Source organism: Diplotaxodon limnothrissa, linkage group LG9, assembly GCF_057381915.1.
Source record: "Diplotaxodon limnothrissa isolate DT_005_m linkage group LG9, D_limnothrissa_male_GT1.1, whole genome shotgun sequence".
Lineage (NCBI taxonomy): Eukaryota > Metazoa > Chordata > Actinopteri > Cichliformes > Cichlidae > Diplotaxodon > Diplotaxodon limnothrissa.
Genome location: NC_140604.1, coordinates 1,097,545 through 1,117,043, shown reverse-complemented (window position 1 = coordinate 1,117,043; position 19,499 = coordinate 1,097,545). Strand labels below are relative to the sequence as shown.

Here is a 19,499-nt window from a genome sequence, read left to right as displayed (position 1 = left end):
GGAAACAACAGTCTCTTTTTACTCAGCAGTGAAAGCTGGTTACCTTATGGAAGTGAAAGAACCCGAGTTTTCAAAGCCAAACTTTGAGCCCGGTGAGTTTGAAGAAGTGCTTTCTGAAAGCTGTGAAGAGAACACAGCTGACATGTCAACAAGTGTACGTCTTACTGTCCTGTACCAGCTCGACAACATGTGTCTGCGTCCCTCAGCTGTAGGACGCAGAGGACGCAGAGGGCTCTGGTTCCAGTGGGAGTTTCCTCACATTCATATTTTCAACACTCGTCTGTTTCAGTTTGAAATGAAGAATGTAGAGTCTGTTCTTTGTAAAACTGAACTGGCTCAGTTTATTCAGTTATTTTGTAAAGTCATGGGATTTCTGCATAACTAATATAGTGCAGCAGATAACTGCTGTGTGAGCACCGGCTCACTGAAACTGTTGATCCAACAACCAGCGAAGGAGCCGTGCACAGTGTGCTGCATCACGGGTCACACCTGGGCTTGCTGCACATCTGGAGTCGAGTAGACATGTGGTCAGCAGAGCAGCCAATCAGAGCTGCTGATCTGTACGTTTGCTTTACAGCTGTCTCTGAAAATAAATCATTGGTTAATTGTTTCTTTGAAACATTAACACAATCACAAAACTTTATTAATCCCTGAGGAAATGATGTGGGCTACAGCAACAGACTCAGCTAGTTAAATAATCCAATCTGTTACAGAGTTCACACATTTAACAAATAGCACTAATATATACAAATCACTCTATTATAAATATGAAGAATATTATAGAGTGGCCACATAATAACTCGTTCAGTTTTTTGTTAAAGCAACATTTTCTTACATCCAACCAGCTTCCTTCTCTCTTCAGCCAAAGTGTAACGCCCTCTTCTATGGTTGGTGGAACAAGCCAGAAACATTATTCTTATCACCTGCTAATTTCACCCATTTACTTTCATAAAAGACCTGCAGACTAATATATTCACATGGAATTATAAAGTTACCAAAGTTCGTGCTTCTTCTCCCAGACATTGAAGTGGAATTGCAAAATTGCTTTTTTAACAAACCCACGGTGTGTGAGAAAAACAGAGCTACATATCTGATAATTATGCTACCTGAATTATAAAAGCTGTTATTAAGGTTTTTTGTTAATAACCTCTGACATTAACCATTTTTATGTCTTACAGAATGAACTTTGGATGTGCATCAATTCTACACTTCCAGGTAAGCAGGTGAAACCACGACATCCTGATGCTGATCTGCTGTTGTATTTAACCACCAACCAAAATAAAATCTGTCTGCAAACTGTTGCACCGGCATCTGTTGGTGCAGCACATGTCACACTCAAGCGCAGATCAGAGTCCAATACAAGGAATGACATTTATTTACACAATCACCAAGTGCAGATACAGTGGGGCAATTGCAGGGTCCAAGGGAAAAATCCGGGAAGGGAATCTCATTCACACTTGCTCTCCGTAGATGACGGGTCCAGGAAAACTATACACGGGGAAACGCCGGTTACTCAGAGGCAAAAACACACAGGAGATTCACAGAGCTAGAGATTCACTAACGTGTCTCGCACAATCATCCAGCAATGAGACCGTCTGTGTCCCGGCCTTAAATGTCCAACACATAATTGCAGCCTGATAAAGAGAAGGTACGTGAGCCAAGGGCGGGAGCCCGCAATGAGCTCCGCCCTGGCGGGGAGGTGAGAGGAGAAAGTAAACAGAAGCACACGTGGCCGGGCAGACACGGGGACAGCACATGTAAATGTACAGTACATACTGTTTATAGAGGAACATTGATGAGAGATGATAGCAGTGTCAGGTTGTGTACGTCATGTTCTTAACAGCATGGCTTTGTAGCAGTCGGCAGCTTAGCACCAACTGAAAACATTTGGTTGTTGTGGAATCACAGGTGTCTAAAATGTCCCTCTGGGTGTTTTCTGATGTGACACTGTTGAGGGCGGTGTCTACTTCGGGCTATGCAGCACAGTGGCGAGACCGCTGCTGCCTCACAGCGAGAGCGTGTTGGGTTTGAATCAGGCCGGGGTCTTTCTGTGTGGAGTTTGCATGCTCTCCCTGTGTTTGTGTGGGTTGTCTCTGGGTGACTTCCTCCCACAGTCCAAAGACATGCAGTTAGTGGGGTTAGAGTCACTGGTGGTTCTACATGCCCATAGGTGTGAATGTGAGTGTGAATGGTTGTCTGTCTCTGGGTGCTAGCCCTGCGTCAGGCTGGAGACGTGTCCTCCACCCTGCCTCTCGCTCTATGTTAGCTGGGACAGGCTTCAGCTCACCGATGACCCTGACAAACATCAGCAGAAGAGGATGGATGGATGAAGGAATCAAAAAAACCTTCCTCCAGTCCTCTCAGAGTGAGACATCGTCCATCATTGATGTTCACTGATTTCCAGCAACATTCATGGATTTACTCTTAAGCTGGTCCTGCAGGTGTGTCTGTACACGTGCACGATGGTGGCTGGACAGATGGGGGAGAGGACTTTCCACCCACCCCGGACACGTGGAGATAGTGAAGTTCACTCTGCAAAGATCAGAATATACAGCATGAGAAGCACAGACAGTGACTACAGTGAACACCTTTGTTTTCAGACATGTGACAGCAGAGCTTACTGCAGGCAGTGAACTCGCTCGCTCTGCTTCACCATAAAACCACCTCCATGGTGTTATCGCTGCTCTCGTTTGAATATGAAAATCTCAGAATAAGTAAATGTGAATCTGTTTTCATAATTCACAGTAACAGTAAATAAATCAGTGTCACAAAGTGTGATAGTTAATAGCCATAGAAAGAAATCCACGTGGCAAAGAGCTGATTCTCTGGTGTATGATTTGCTTGCAGGAGTATCGAGGAAATCAGAAGGCTGGGTGGGGCTGGGCTGCTGTGAACTGGCCATCACGACCGAGTGTCGCAAGGAATGCAAACAGGTGAGATGCTGTGAGTCCATCCTGGGGTGCGAGCTGCTGTCCCCAACACTGATCTGATTTCTTTTCCCCATGTAGGCATCTTCAAAAAATGATATAACAAAAGTATGCAAGAAAACCACAGAGGTAAGTCCAACAGCTTCAGAGAGGTGAGATTATTTTGCAGTGGCACACTGTCAGACAGATGAAGTTCTTAGCTCTGTGTTTCTGTGTCGCTCACAGATGGATTGTTGCTGTTATGCTTACATCGCTTATTGAAGCTAGCTGTCAGACTGTAAATGTCCTCGTGCTTGTTTCTGTCTCTTCCTCCTTCGACTGCTCCCTTTACAGATTTACAAGAGTATCAATGTGTCGATGAAAATGTGCACGCTTACATGGAAGTTACTAATGTTTCCACACTGTTGTTGTTATTATTATTCCTTCAAGTGTTTTCTTGGTCAGAATCACAGTTTCCTCACGTCTGTTCCAATGTTTGAATGAAATGTGATCAATCACTAAAGCACAAATATAGGTTTTTTTAGTCAAGGGTCAAAGGTCATTCAGTGGTTCAGAGACTTGAATCCAGTAACATGTTTCTGCTGCAGTAGTGTGGTCTGTGTGAGCAGAGTCACCACAGCTTCTTGTTCTCATTCTAGAACTCGCTCTACAGCTGCATCACCAAAAATGAAAGTAAGTCATTCACTCACTTCCTGCCACATTTAGTGTTTTTGTCTCCATCCTTGGTTTGTCATACGTACTATAAATAAACAAATAGCAGAGCATTGTAATTTGCCTACCTCATAACTTCTTGTTTAGAGGATATATCATTATTATTATTATTATTATTGTTGTTGTTGTTGTTGTTGTTGTTGTTGTTGTTGCTGCTGCTGCTGCTGCTGTTGTTGTTGTTGTTGTTGTTGTTGCTGTTGTTGTTGTTATATCTGTTTGTTGTGATTCTTTACAGAATAGTTTGAGTGGTATTCGTTTTTTGCTGTACAGTGCCAGTTTTATTCTTAGTTTTATTTGTCACACTTGCATTTTTCACAGGGTTAAACAAATGTTAATATTAGACAAAGATAATCCAAGTTAATGCAAAACACTCATTAAACAATGGTCTATTGTGAAAACAAACCTTCCTTTCACCGTTAAAGAGTGGCTGCTCCTTGAACCTAATGAGGAGAAATGCAATCGAGCGTTTGTAATAACCAGCAGTGAGTCGTTCATGTTGCTCTGAAGGCTGCTTTTCTTTGCGGAATTGTTTTCATTCAGTCACAGTGGAGGATTTCCAAGAGCATGCCACAGTGTGTCGATACACAGCAAAATCTCCAGTGTTAAATTAATACTAGAGAGTGTCTGTATGTGTCCAATCCTCTGAGTGTTAAATATAAGTGCTGATTTTCTAACACTGGAAAATAACTCAAAATGTTAGAAATATTCCAGTGTTAGAAAATCAGCACTGCTCAGTGTTAGCCATTGTTAATCTTCAAAACTGACTAGGTTACTTTTAAACATATAACACTGTTATATTTAACACTCAGAGGAGTGGACACATACAGACACTCTCTAGTATTAATTTAACACTGGAGATTTTGCTGTGTAGGGTTTGAGTCCAGTCTGTCACTAAGCCTCTTCAAAACCTGTTTGTTTGTTTGTTTGTTTGTTTGTTTGTTTGTTTGTTTGTTTGTTTGTTTGTTTGTTTGTTTGTTTGTTTGTTTGGTTGGTTGGTTGGTTGGTTGGTTGGTTGCTTGGTTGCTTGGCTGGTTGGCTGGTTGGTTGGTTGGTTGGTTGGTTGCTTGGCTGGTTGGCTGGTTGGTTGCTTGGTTGGTTGGTTGGTTGCTTGCTTGCTTGGTTGCTTGGTTGGTGGACCATGCTGCATAACCTGAGGGTGCTTGAGCTTCAGGTGTGGGTTCAGGGTATATGGTTCCATCAAAGCAGAGCCCCAGACCATTACACTCCCACCATGTTTGTCTGTTGGTGCTTTGCGTTTATGAAATGCTGTGTTAGTTTCATGCCGATGGATCGGGACTTTACAACACACAGAAGATTTTATCAAAGGTTTTGGGGCTCGTCACAATGTTTTTTGTCAAATGTGAGATGAGCCTGTGTGGACTTTTTGGTAAGCAGGGGCTTTTTCCTTGGAACTCCTTGATGCCAGTTTTGCCCCGCGCCTTCCTTAATGCTGAATAATGAACTCTGACCTGAGGCGAGTAAGATCTGCATTTCTTGTTTCTCTCTGTGCTTCTGTGCTCTTGGATGAATTGTCCTGGATGGAGTCCTCACTGTTCCAGTTTATCTGTGAATCTGAGACAGTGTGACAAATAACAAAGAAAGCACCATCACAATGATAAACTCTTCATTTCTTTGCAAGTCATGGTATTGTTTCCCTGACTGTAACCAACTGGGATTTTGGCAGAGCTTGAAAACCTCAGGCCCACTTGGCACAGTCACTGCATACTTTGATACTCCTAACCTCAGCCAGCTGTTCTTACTGTTTAACCTGTGTGTGCATGTGTGTGTGTCCCTGCAGTGGGCTCTACATGCTGCAGCTATGCAGGTCGTCACACCACCTGCAGAGAGTACTGCCAGGCCATCTTCAGGACTGACTCGACCCCCACCGTGTCCCAGATCAGCGCTGTCAAAGACTACTGTCAGACTCACAGTGCTCAGCTGATTCACTGTGTCAACAACTTCACAAAGTCCTACCCCATACACAGCCCTGTGGACAGTAAGTCCATCTGCTTCACACACAACAAAAGGAAGTGCAGCTCAGTGTTTGCTATGAAGAGAGTAAAGTGCTGGATTAGAAACAAACTCCATGAGACTCTGCAGATGTCATATGGTGCATATAAAACGATCACTAAGACAGGAAGTTGAGTACAGCTCATCCATGTTTACCACTGACTGAGCTACCATTCACTCCAGAGGTAATACAGAAACATTTGTTTTTAATAATTTCCAAGTGTAAAAGCAGTTATGAATTCATGCTGAAGAGTCGGCAAGTTGGCAAAAATGATCTTTATCCATAACTTTAAAAACTCAGATGAAAGGTTTTTTTCCCCCTCCTGTCCTGTTTGGCTCTTTGCCATCAGAATTATTGTCTAAAGGCAAAGATGCCCAACGGATTTACCTTACCAAATGGACCATCCCGGCCTTGCCGTATTGGTCTATTTGATTCCCCTTTTATTGTTTACTTTATTTTATTTTCACTTTCTACGCACGGGACAGACATGACTGGGGGAAAGAAAGAGGGAAAGAAAAACAGAGGGATGGGGATAAAGGGCAAAAAACAAAAACAAACAAAACAAACCGACAAAAAATACATCTATGAATCACCTGGATCACCTGTTGAGAAAGAAAAAAGAGAAAACAAGCAAAAAAAGACAGCAATATAATAAACGACATCATCGCGATGATCTATGTGAAGATAACAGTAAATACTAAATATTGAATATTATTGTGCAGCACGTAAGATCGACAGTGCACAGTGTGCTTTGCATATGCAATTACTCAGCACTCACCCAACGTGGAGACAGTTAAATAGACACTGTACACACCATCACACTCCCCAAGCGTACTCTATATCCCAGGTCTACGCACCCTTGCTTGAAGGTTTGTTGAATAAACCTTTTGTTGCACCACGTGACCGTCCTGAACACCGAGCACATGGATGTGTTTACCCCACGGAGCCCTGCTGTGCAGCTCAGTGCTGCAGCCAGGCCTGGTGCAGACGGGATCCCCACGACTGGTTCTTGTCTTTGGTTCTGTTGTTCTGTCACTAGTTAGTTAACATGAGTGTATTAACCAACCCACTGTGGGACGTCTGCACTAAACATCTTCCATAAAGCCAGCCTCACACACAGAGTGACATCCTGCACATTTGACTATATATGTTTAGTGTTTCACTTCGTTAAACAGACATACAAATATCTGTGGAAACTCTGTGTGTGCAGTTTCGTGACTGATGTAGTGAGCGTGGGAATTTCAGTGGGCGATGTATAAACTCAGTAACGTTGTCTCACATGCAGGTCTGTACTGCTGCGACAGGGCAGCTACCCACTGCCAGATGGCTTGCCGACAAATCCTTCGCACTATGAGCACAGAGCATGAGATTATGGAGGGTTTGATCAAAGAGTGCGGCTCCCAGCCGCTCCCTCAGGAGCCTATGTGGCAGTGCTTTCTGAGCAGTGTCCAGACTCCTTCCATAACTGAAGAGGATAACCTTCCTGCCAAGATGGACTGTGCCAAGCTGCACTGCTGCTCCAAAGCCAACACCTCACTCTGCAGGTATGCCACTTTTAGTTCTTGACATCAGTGAAAGACGGTGTTTGGGTGTCATTTACAGCGAGCAGAGGTGAACTACAGGTTGATTATAAATGTGTTCCAGGGACATGTGTCTGGAGATCAGCTCCAACTGGGGCAGCCAGACATGGCAAGACTTTGACCAGCTCTGTGAGTACAACCCAGTGGAAACAGAGCTCATCAACTGCCTGGCTGACGTCAGAGAGCCCTGCCAGCTGGGCTGCAAGGACCTCACTTACTGCACCAACTTCAATAACAGGTCAGTCTTCTACTGCTCACCCACTTTAAAATGGCTGTGTTATGGTCACTGCATGTCAGTGACACGTTATCTACATATGTAGGAAGTTCCTCACAGGAGCCTGAATTTGTACTGTGCCAACACAAGCTATGATTTTGTGCCATAGACAAAATCAAAGTGAGGAAATAAAATCTTATTTGGCATGATGTTCTTAGGCGCAGGTGAATAATTCGTACTCTTCGCCTTAGTATCGTTATTAAACTTTTAATGCATATCTGATTTTGTACTGTTCCCACTGACCACTTCTCATAATCACCTGTGTCTGTTCAGGTGTGACATTGTAGATAAACGTGTGGATCCCCAGATCTGAAGCTTGCACACCATCAACATTAACCTCCTAAGATCCGAACTCTTTCATTTCATGCATTTTTATTTTCTCTTTGCTATTTGGGCTGATTGGGACATGATGAATGAGGGTGACCGTGGCTCAGGGGGTTGGGAAGCATATCTGTAACCAGTAGGTCGCCGGTTCGATCCCCGGGCTCTCTGTCCTGGTCATTGTGTTCTTGGGCAAGACACTTTACCTTGCCACCTACTGGTGTTGGCCAGAGGGGCCGATGGTGCGATCTGGCAGCTGTGGCTACAACCGTAGCTGCCTCCACCAGTGTGTGAATGTGAGAGTGAATGAATAGTGGCATTGTAAAGCGCTTTGGGTGCCTTGAAAAGCGCTATATAAATCCACTCCATTATTAAAAACAAAGAATTATCTTTTTACCTGATTTTGCTCTACAAGGGCCTGACATCCACATATGAGGACATTCGTTTTAAATTTTGATAGAGAAGTAGCAGAATAACGTCCTCGTAAGTGGATATCAGGCCCTTGTAGAGCAAAATGTAGTATTTTGGTCTAGACAACCCAAAATGTGATGTCCACATTTGTGGACGCCAGGTCCTAGGAGGTGAAAACTAGAAACTTGTTTCATGCATTGTAATGCCATTTTCTGACTTTGATCTGTTGTTCCTTTTTTTAGTCACTATGTTTTGAAGTGTGATTAACAAGTAAGTCAAAAGTTCTGTGACTCCACCTGAAATACCAGAAATAGGTTTTCACTATGGACTAAATAAACATCAACACACTGACTTAAAGGGAGTCATCTAGAAAGAGCTGATCATGAACAGAGACAAACTGTTCATTGATTTAAAAGTACACTTCTGCAGCTTGTTGATCACAGCTTGTGTGATCTGGATGTCCTCATAGGGTACAGTGTAGTGTAAAGGTGTATCTGTGGGATGGGACACAGTATTACAGGAAATACTGGTACATGGCAGGTTTATTCATATAGCACAATTCAACAACAAGGTGATTCAAAGTGCTTCACAGAGACATTAAAAAACAAAAACAATAAAAAGCATGAGAACAGGTGAGTCTTCAACCTGGATTTAAATAGTTGTGTTTGCTCGTTTTCCTTTTGTTTTGCTTTGTTCATTTGTCTCTTTTAATTCTATTTTGTTGTACTTTTTCAACATGTTCAAAATAAAGATAAAAAAAATAGAATAAATATTAAACAAGGACAAAAGCGATGATAATCATACCTTAGTTTTATATTTGGTTACAACCTGATTTTTTTTATTCAATCAGGAATAACATAATAATCTCAAAGCAGCTATAAATCTGTGCCTGAGCTGAAGTAGGCACTTTGCCCTTCTCCAGCTGAGGACCATGGCCTCAGACTCTTGTCTTCACACTAGGGTGGGGTCTGCTGCAGTGTGGGTTGGAGGCCCCCACCCGATGAAGCCAACAGAACCACATCATCTGCAGATAAGAGGAGATTCTGTGCAGTTAACTTTCTTTTTCTGAATGAAGTTGATATGCTACAGCAGCGGTCCTCAACCCCCGGGCCTCGGACCGGTGCCGGTCCGTGAGTCGTTTGGTACCGGGCCGCGAGAGTTGAGGCTCAGGTGTGAAATGTCTGGTTTTCAGGGTTTTATCGGTTTTCAGCGTTATTTTGTTATCGTTTTGATCGTTAACTCGGTTTTCCTGGGTCTTTTCACGTGTGTTATGAATAAATCTTCTTTTTTTGGTACCAGTACCGGTTTTATTTTGTTGTATTTATCCTCGACACCTTAAAGGCCGGTCCGTGAAAATATTGTCGGGCATAAACCGGTCCGTGGCGCAAAAAAGGTTGGGGACCACTGTGCTACAGTGTATTTTATTCCAACTGCTATTGAAGTGAACAGTGTGGCTCTGTGGAGGACTCTGGTTCCTGTGTGGATGCGAAGCTCAAATTGGGCCACCGCTTAACAGCCAGCCATCAGCCCTTCCCAGTCCCTCCAGTTATTACATCACCTGCCATTGTTTGCAAAATCTGTGTGTGTGTGTGAACAAGAGTTTATTTGTTCTGAGGTCATTAGGCCAAACTGTGGACGCAGCTTTAGAAATACTGAGAGGACGTATAACATCAAATGTACACATTCAAAGAGAGAAACAGTTACTGTCCAGTAAACCTAAAGGACACTTCATCATCATCATCATCATTTCAGGACAGCCACATAAATCACACTTTAGGCAAGGCAAGTTTATTTGTATAGCACAATTCAACAACAAGGTGATTCAAAGTGCTTTACAGAGACATTAGAAACAAAAACAAATAAAAAGCATGATTTAAAATTGATTAAAACAAGCAAACAAAAACTAATTAACAAACAAACAAAACAGTATATAAAATCAAAACAGATAAAATCAGAAATAGATAAGATTAGGGATGGGTATCGTTTAGGTTTTATCCGATACCGGTGCCAAATCGGTACTTTTGAAACGGTGCCGGTGCTCAAACGGTGCTCAAACCGGTGCTTAAAGAATGGAGAACACAAAATTGGTCCAAAAACCTCTCATGTTCAGCTGGTTTTTTGTAAAAAGATAACAACGTTAGCCTTTTCTGCAGCTATAGGGCAAATATGGTATCACTCTTGGCTGGAAGCAGTGCTTAAACAATGGAAAAAACACAAACTTTATCCAAAACCTCTCATGTTTAACTGTTTTCCACTTTTTCTTTGGTCATTTTAGCCTTTTTGGCCAGGGTGAAGGGAGTATCTGCCATCAAACAAGAAGACAGCCGCATGTAGCTATGATGATGTTTGCTAGTTCACCTTACATGCATTAATGTAATAACGTGGTTAGCCTACTCAACGTAAATTACACACGAACAACATTAAGCTACTCACGCAGAGAAGAACGGCTGCTGCTGTTCCACCTCAGACACTTCACACCTCCTCTATTCACCCTGCTCACTCCCCCCCACCCCCAACAACAGCATCCAATACACACTCAACACAAGGCTCCAGCCTGTCTCTCTCAACCACCCAGGTTAGGAGGGAACTGAGGAGGATTAATGGCAAGAAGGCAGCGGGTCCAGATGGCATCAGCTCGAGGGTCGTCAGGTCCTGCGCGGACCAACTGTGTGGGGTGATGGAGCACCTCTTCAACCTGAGCCTGAGGTTGGGAAGAGTCCCACAGCTCTGGAAAACCTCCTGTGTTGTACCAGTGCCAAAGACTTCACGCCCCAAGGACCTCAACAGCTACAGGCCGGTGGCTCTGACATCCCACCTGATGAAGACCCTGGAGCGGTTGGTCCTGGCTCAGCTTCGGCGCCTAATAAGCTCATCACTGGACCCACTTCAGTTTGCCTACCAGCCTGGCATTGGCGCGGATGATGCTGTCATTCACCTCCTACATCGTTCCCTCGCTCACCTGGAGACCGCTGGAAGCACTGTGAGAATCATGTTCTTTGATTTCTCCAGTGCCTTCAACACCATTCTTCCCTCGGTTCTAAAGGACAAGCTGGTGAACTCTGGAGTGGACCATCACCTCACTACCTGGATCCTGGACTACCTCACCGACCGACCACAGTATGTGAGGACTCAGGGCTGTGTGTCGGACAGGGTCGTCTGCAGTACGGGGGCCCCACAGGGAACGGTTCTGGCTCCGTTCCTCTTCACCATCTACACTGCAGACTTCTCCCACAACTCCACCCAGTGCTTCCTGCAGAAGTTCTCTGATGACTCTGCAATAGTCGGCCTCATCACTGATGGGGACGACAAGGAGTACAGAGGTCTGACCCAAGACTTTGTGGACTGGTGCCAGCAGAACTACCTCCAGATCAACGCCAGTAAAACCAAGGAACTGGTGGTAGACTTCCGCAGGCACAAGCATTCTCCACTGCAACCACTGAACATCCAAGGTATGGACATTGAGGCTGTGGACAGCTACAGGTACCTTGGTGTTCATCTGAACAATAGACTGGACTGGACTCATAACTCAGACGCCCTCTACAGGAAAGGGCAGAGCAGGCTGTACCTGCTGCGGAGACTCAGGTCGTTTGGAGTGGAGGGCCCACTCCTGAAGAAATTCTATGACTCTGTTGTGGCTTCTGCTATCTTTTATGGTGTGGTCTGCTGGGGCGGCAGCATCTCTGCTGGGGACAGGAAGAGACTGAACAGGGTGATCCGAAGGGCCAGCTCTGTTCTAGGATGCCCTCTGGACCCAGTGGAGGTGGTGAGTGACAGGAGAACGGCGGCTAAGCTGTCATCCCTGATGGACAACATCTCCCACCCCATGCAGCAGACTGTGACAGCACTGAGCAGCTCCTTCAGTGGGAGACTGCGGCACCCACGGTGTGGGACGGAGAGATTTCGCAGGTCTTTCCTCCCCACTGCTGTCAGACTCCATAATAAAGACTTTAACTGATCAAGCACACACATCCATACATATGCAATAATACTAAGTGCAATAATCCTTTCTGTCATCGTTGTATTTTTACTCAGTTGTATATAGTATTTGTATTTGTATTCTATTTTTATCTTATTGTATATTTATTTTATTTTATTCTACTGTATATAGTATTTTATTTTATTCTGTACAGTTGTGTACTGTATTTATTCTTATTGTATTCTAATTTTTGCTATATAACTCTTGCACTGTCCACTTCCTGCTGTGACAAAACAAATTTCCCACGTGTGGGACTAATAAAGGTTATCTTATCTTATCTTATCTTAATAACGTGGTTAGCCTACTCAACGTAAATTACACACGAACAACATTAAGCTACTCACGCAGAGAAGAACGGCTGCTGCTGCATCATCATCCTCATCATTTCTGATACACTGGCAGGGCTAGGGGCCAGGACTCTCCTCTTCGGGGTTTTTGGGGGATATTGCTAACTCCGGGTCAGATAACAGGCAACCCACGCACAGTAGATGCGCTCAGTGTGAGGTCTCGCAGCAAGCTATCAAATACGGCACATTTCTGGGCTTTTTAAAAAAAACGCTATGCGTCGCCAGGTGTTTCATCGGATTTGAGGTGTTACCTCCTTTGACAGTATCACAGTATCAGCTTAAAGCACTTGTTGCAGGCTGCTGAGTTTGCATATTTTGCTGTGAAGTACAGCCAGACTTTTCGCCTTGGGCATTTTAATCTGTAGCTCTGCTCTAAAAGAACGTACGTACCTGGCCCCGCCTACTATCCTCGGAAACGTAAAATTATTGGCTAGAAGTGTATCACAGCTCAGGAAAAAAAAGCACCGAAATAAAGCACCGAAATGTGCGCTGCTTTTCGGTCTGGTTACTACCGTTTATGTCAGAACCGGTGCCATCATGGCACCGGACACCGGTACCCATCCCTAGATAAGATCAGTAGTTAGTGTAAGTTTTGAAATTTAAGCTTAAAAGTGTGGATTTGGTGCTTTATTCAAATGCAGCTGAGAACAGGTGAGTCTTCAACCTGGATTTAAATAAACTGAGTGTTTCAGCTGATCTGAGGCTTTCTGGGAGTTTGTTCCAGATATAAGGAGCATAAAAGCTGAATGCAGCTTCTCCGTGTCTGGTTCTGACTCTGGGAACTGATAAAAGACCGGATCCAGATGACCTGAGGGATCTGGAAGGTTCATACTGGGTCAGGAGGTCACTGATGTATTTTGGTCCTAAACCATTCAGAGCTTTATAGGTCAGCATCAGAACTTTAAAGTCTATCCTCTGACGGACAGGCAGCCAGTGTAAGGACCTCAGAGCTGGACTGATGTGGTCCACTTTTTTGGTCTTAGTGAGGACTCGAGCAGCAGAGTTCTGAATGAGCTGTAGTTGTCTGACTGATTTTTTTAGGTAGACCTGTAAAGATGCTGTTACAGTAATCAAGCCTACTAAAGATGAATGCATGGACTAGTTTTTCCAGGTCCTGTTGAGACATCAGATCTTTTATCCTTGATATATTCTTGAGGTGATAGTAAGCTGACTTTGTTATTGTCTTAATGTGTTTTTCTAAGTTTAGGTCTGCATCCATCACTACACCCAAATTTCTCGCCTGGTTTGTGGTTTTTAGATGTATAGATTGAAGTTCTCTGGTGACCTGTAATCGTTTTTCTTTGGCGCCAAAGACTATTACCTCAGTTTTGTTTTTGTTTAGCTGGAGAAAATTGTGGCACAACCAGTCATTAATTTCCTCAATGCATTTACCAAGAGCCTGTACAGGGCCTCGGTCTCCTGGTGACATTGTGATATATATTTGTGTGTCATCTGCATAGCTGTGGTAGTTTATTTTGTTGTTCTTTATAATCTGTGCCAGTGGGAGCATGTAAATGTTAAACAGAGGGGGTCCCAAGATGGAACCTTGGGGAACTCCACATGTGATACTTGTCTGCTCAGATGTGAAGTTACCTATTGATACAAAGTATTTCCTGTTTTCTACGTATGTTTTGAACCAGTTTAGTACAGTTCCTGAAAGACCTGTCCAGTTCTCCAGTCGTTTGAGTAATATGTTGTGGTCAACTGTATCAAATGCTGCACTGAGATCCAGTAAAACTAGGACTGACATTTTTCCACTGTCTGTATTCAGACATATGTCATTGAACACTTTGGTCAGAGCGGTTTCAGTGCTGTGGTTCTGTCTAAAACCTGACTGGAAGGCATCATAGCAGTTATTCTGTTTAAGAAGTAACTGAGCTGTTGAGAAACTGCTTTTTCAATGATCTTACTTAAAAATGGGAGATTTGAGATCGGCCTGTAGTTGTTCATTTGTGTCTTGTCAAGATTGTCCTTTTTCAGTATAGGTTTGATTACAGCAGTTTTTAGTGATTCTGGAAACACACCTGATAATAAAGAAAAGTTGACGATCTGTAACAGGTCTGACTCCAAAGTCTTTGAGACCTTTTTGAAAAAACTTGTTGGCAGGACATCTAAACAGCAGGAGGAGGAGTTCAGTTGACCTAAGATGTCCTCCAGGTCTTTGCTGTTAATCAGGTGAAACTGTTTCATGGTGTTTAAACTGTTTTTCGGTGGACACAGTACATATCCTGGATCTGCTGTTGATGTACCAATTGCTTGTCCAATCTTTTGGATATTTTTCTGTGAAGAATTTGGCAAAGTCATTGCAGGCCATGGTTGAATGAAGTTCAGCTGCCACTGACACACAAGGGTTTGTTAGGACTGGTTCTTATATAGAGATTGAAAATGTGACGTCACTCAGGGGTAAAACCGCAAAGGATTCTGGGAACTCGTGGCAAGAGGTACTAGCGCACGCAGGCTTTCAATTGAAATCAGTTACACAGCGATAAAAAGAAACACAAAAAATGTCAAGAAGCTGTTGTGTTATTAACTGCAATAGCCAGTCACATGACAGCCACGGGAAGCCGACGGGTAAAGAGATCGGTTGTTATCAGATTACGTCGTTGAAGAGAAATTGTTCGAGCCGTGTTTCCGAAGTAACAAAGACGCGACTGGATTGCAGCCATTCAAAGACCAAATATAACGTCCCAGAACACTCCAGCTCACAGGTTAGTCTGCTCCAAACATTTACACGAAGGTCAGTCTGCTGTTGTAGTTAATGCGTCATTTTTCTTAACATAATTGGTGATATAGGTTACAAGCAAGTCTGGCGCTGAACAGAAATTGTCGCGCTATGCTCCTTTGTTTATTGTGCATAAATAGTGAATTGTCCTGACACAATATTGCGTTTCGCTTCTGTTATTATGGTACATTGACAAAAACATATACTTTTATTCACAGGATAAAACAGTTGTTTTGTATCACTAATTGTCCAGTACGATTACAACATACAATATTATTGTCACTGCTACATTTCTGTGATGCTACCAGAAATTATTTCCACTACTAATTAATTACCGTTGAGCTCAAAGGTTATATTAATAAACGGTTAACGAATGTGTATTTATGAAGACGATTTGTGAGACTGGTAAACTTATGATATGTACGATGGTCTTTACTTTCTACACGGTGCATTTCAAGGTCCTGCACCCATCCGTCGGTAAACTGTACCTGGGCTTGTTGCAGTGACCTGAAGTTACTAAACTTCATGAGTGTGTGCACTCACTCCAAGAAGCGTATAATTATAAATATGAGCGTGGTGAAAGTTGGGCAGCACGCTAACATCTTTTGTCCCTCTGTGTGCTCGTGAGGATCTAACCCTTTCACTCCTTTGATTTTTTCCTCGTATCTTTTCTTTGTCTTTTCATCAAGTCTGTCTTTGTACGGACCGGCATTGTTCTCCTTCGTTTTGTACATAACTTATTGGGGGGCAAAGAAAAAACAAGAAGGTATTGGAACCGGAGAATGAACGTTTTGCGGTGCTGCAAATGCTTGCATTTGATGCAAGTACTTGGATTGTTTTGCCACGAGTTCCCGGCATGCAATGCGCGAAAGTCACGTGGTCTGTCAATCTCTATAGCTCTTGGGTGCTCAGTTAGAGTAGAAACAACTCGCCTCATCCATACATGCACTTTTTTCAAAGTGCCTCAGACAACAACCTGGGGTTAGTATGATGCCCTAGTATACTTGGTGTGCAGACTGAGGCGGTCAGGGATCGAGCAGATGGATAATCAATAAACTGATGTCAAATAATCTGTTTTATCAGTTGTATAAGAGCACCAAACAAACTCCCCTCCAGTTACCAGAAGTAGAATAGAAAGACCTTGGTGCACGATGGAGGCCATGTCCTGGCCACGTGTTCGCTGTTTTGTTAAAAATCAGATAACCACAGAATATTGTCTAACTAAATGAGTTCATTAATTATTAGTTAACTAAGCAACTTATTAACTGCTGCCATAAATGTGACTGGGAGTAAAGGGTCAAGAAAGAAACGTCCTGTCATGGTATCTGGGTCATTTTCACATTCGGGCAGGAACTGAGTGGACCGTGTTGAACTTGAGGCAAAGAGCCACCATCAGTGGTGTAAGCCAGTGAGATTATTCCACAGTAGTGTGGGAGAGCATGTCCTCAGGCAGCGCTTTACCTCTGTTAAACTGCTGAGTGTGGTCCACGTAGAACAGCCTCCTCTGCAGTTTGAGCTTCTGAGTTCTTGTATGAAAGAAAATGTGTATAAATAGACCCTGTGGGTTCTGAAATGGAGACACAAATGTATGAATAGACAGACACACAGTGGTGTGTGAATGGGATGGTGGATGAAGTGAAATGGGGCCACTCTGGGAGAATTCAAGAAACATAGCTTCTGACTTAAAGGTCCCCTTCAATTTATAACTGAATAATTATGTAATTAATAACATGAAAATATAAAAAAGACGTTTTTAGCTTCATTTGTTTCTTAAGTTTGAGTAAGAACAGGCTGTCGCTCAGGTTCATATGTGTGTTTGCAGTATAGTGTGTGTTATTTGTACACAGTGTCTCCTGTTGTGAAGCCCACACACAGAGCGTTTCAAAAACAGGAAGTACATGATGAAAAGTTATTTCCAAGTGATTTTATATGTTTATAAATACTAGATACAAAAAAAGTATTTCATTGGTTTTACTGGTGATCCAAACTTTTGGATGTTTTACTTTATTTTGCATATCCAAGTATGGCTGTCCAGATGTTGTTATTGACAGCCTGACAAATACAAACATAACAGAAATACCTTCCCACGTTGTCATACTGCACTTCCATAGGATAGAGGAGCCAAGCAGCCACAGCTGGATAGTTTGTATTGTAGACTAAATGTAGGAAGACTGAGACGTAGTGGGCTGCACCAGTGCAACACCATTTGTTTCTGCTGCTGGCAGTAATTACTGTTGGTGCATTTTCATTTTTGTGACTAAAAGTCGTGCATGACTGTATTTCTGCAGCTGGGAGAAGATTTAATGAATCACGGTTTAGTAAGGTTGGCAGCAGACTGTCCACTGCAAACTGGGCTGAACTGAGCACAAGTCCTAGCTCCCACGATAGTATTATGGAGGGCCATGACTGCCAAAATAAATCAAGTTCATCATTAAATAATTTGTTGTGTCATGAATTCATTAAAACTTGTAATAATTAATTAAATATATACGTTGCTTTTAAAGTATCAGTTCATTTAATTTAAAACGTACGATGCATTTTTATTCATTTCCAGTCTAACTAAGGTGCGGCTCGGTGGCATCTACAGACACGGCAGCAGCTCTTCCAGGCCGTCCTCGTGTTACCAGCTGCAGACCTGTTCTGCGTGAAACCTGATCTCATGAATAATTACCAGCTTCTCTAACCTCACTGCTAAGAGTTTTTGACAGTATTTTCCGATCAACATATTTTGGGCATATGGGTCTATAATTAGCTGTTACGGTTTTGTTCTTCACTGGTATCAATGACATCATAGATCCTTTAAACTTGTTTTGGTGTGTCGCACATGTGATCAGTCTGTAAGCACAAACGTTTGGACACACCTTCTCATTTAATGGTTCTTCTTTATTTTCATGACTGTTTACATTGTAGATTCTCACTGAAGGCATCAAAACTATGAATGAACACAAACAAAAAAGTATGAATTAACTCAGAACGTTTGATATTTGAGATTCTTTGTAACATCCAGCCTTTGCTTTGATTCCTGCTTTGCTCACTCTTGGCGTTCTCTCCATGAGCTTCATGAGTCGTCACCTGAAATGGTTTCCAACAGTCTGGAAGGAGTTCCCAGAGATGCTGAGCACTTGTTGGTCCTTTTGCCTTCACTGTGCGCTCCATCTCATCCCAAACCATCTCCACTGGTCAGGTGACTGTGGAGGCCAGACCACCAGCACTCCATCACTCTCCTTGTTGGTCAGATAGCCCTGACACAGCCTGACATGTCAGTTGGCTACCTATTTCATCTGCAGGATAAGGACACCTGTCAATACTCTCTTCCCCCCACCATAACTGTTTTTTTTTGTGGGTGATTGTGAGTGTGCAACACCCCCAAGCTCCATCGTGGACCTGACACAGAGCAGCTAGACATTTTAAGTGGCTGTATCTGAACCTCTTTTTTTATTTAAAAATATAACAGCACTAGAAAAGGCACTATAACACTTTTATAACACTTTGCAGCCTGTCTTTTACTCACAGCAATAAGTATAAATATCAGGAAGGTAGTTCAACCAGTGTAGGCACAGTGGTAGAGGCTAGGAGGCTTTTTTCTGGTTTATGCTTTTGTTTTATTTTTTTATTCATATTATTGTCTTGTGGATGTTATGCTGGAGCAGGCGGGGTCAACGCCAGACTGATGAAAGATAAGAGAAGAAAGCAGAGAAACAGGAAAAGGAAACGGGAGACAGAAAAAGAGAGGAATGCTGCTTCTGTACACAGCACCAACACACACAGGGAGGTACACACACACACAGAAAAAACACTATTTTACTCTGTGTGCGTGTGTGTGTGTGTGTGTGTGTCAGGATGTGACACTGCAATAATGAGACGCAGAGGCTGATAGGGGAAGACCCAGGAGATGCTGGCCGTCCACAGCAGCAGAGCTGTATCAGTACCTGTGGAGATTTCAAACTGCACTCTTTTACGCAGCAACCACAGTGCAGACTTCCACTGATATTTGCCACATTAAGAATAAATTCCTCTCAGAGAACTCTGTCAGAAAATGATGGAAAAGCCTGACTCTGTACTGCTGCACTCCTGCATGGACTAAGCTCCTGTTAGCCTGACCCCGTGCATTACCACATTTAGTTTTGCTTTGGAAGTCAAACCTAAGTTGGCCATGATGGTTACAGAATCCCCACACACACAGAGTGATAGAACCACACCCAGAACCTTCCCTGTGGAA

At 43.1% G+C, this 19,499-nt stretch overlaps 1 protein-coding gene across 1 annotated transcript in view; it reads left to right on the top strand.

The window, feature by feature from the left end:
• The window catches only part of reck (reversion-inducing-cysteine-rich protein with kazal motifs), an 87,676-nt gene that overhangs the window by 30,898 nt on the left and 37,279 nt on the right, over positions 1 to 19,499 (top strand). The window contains exons 4-10 of the mRNA XM_085362571.1: positions 1,179 to 1,215; positions 2,848 to 2,933; positions 3,009 to 3,056; positions 3,566 to 3,599; positions 5,437 to 5,634; positions 6,935 to 7,193; positions 7,294 to 7,467. Coding sequence (XP_085218697.1) covers positions 1,179 to 1,215; positions 2,848 to 2,933; positions 3,009 to 3,056; positions 3,566 to 3,599; positions 5,437 to 5,634; positions 6,935 to 7,193; positions 7,294 to 7,467 — 836 coding nt within the window. The remainder of the gene's footprint in view (positions 1 to 1,178; positions 1,216 to 2,847; positions 2,934 to 3,008; positions 3,057 to 3,565; positions 3,600 to 5,436; positions 5,635 to 6,934; positions 7,194 to 7,293; positions 7,468 to 19,499) is intronic.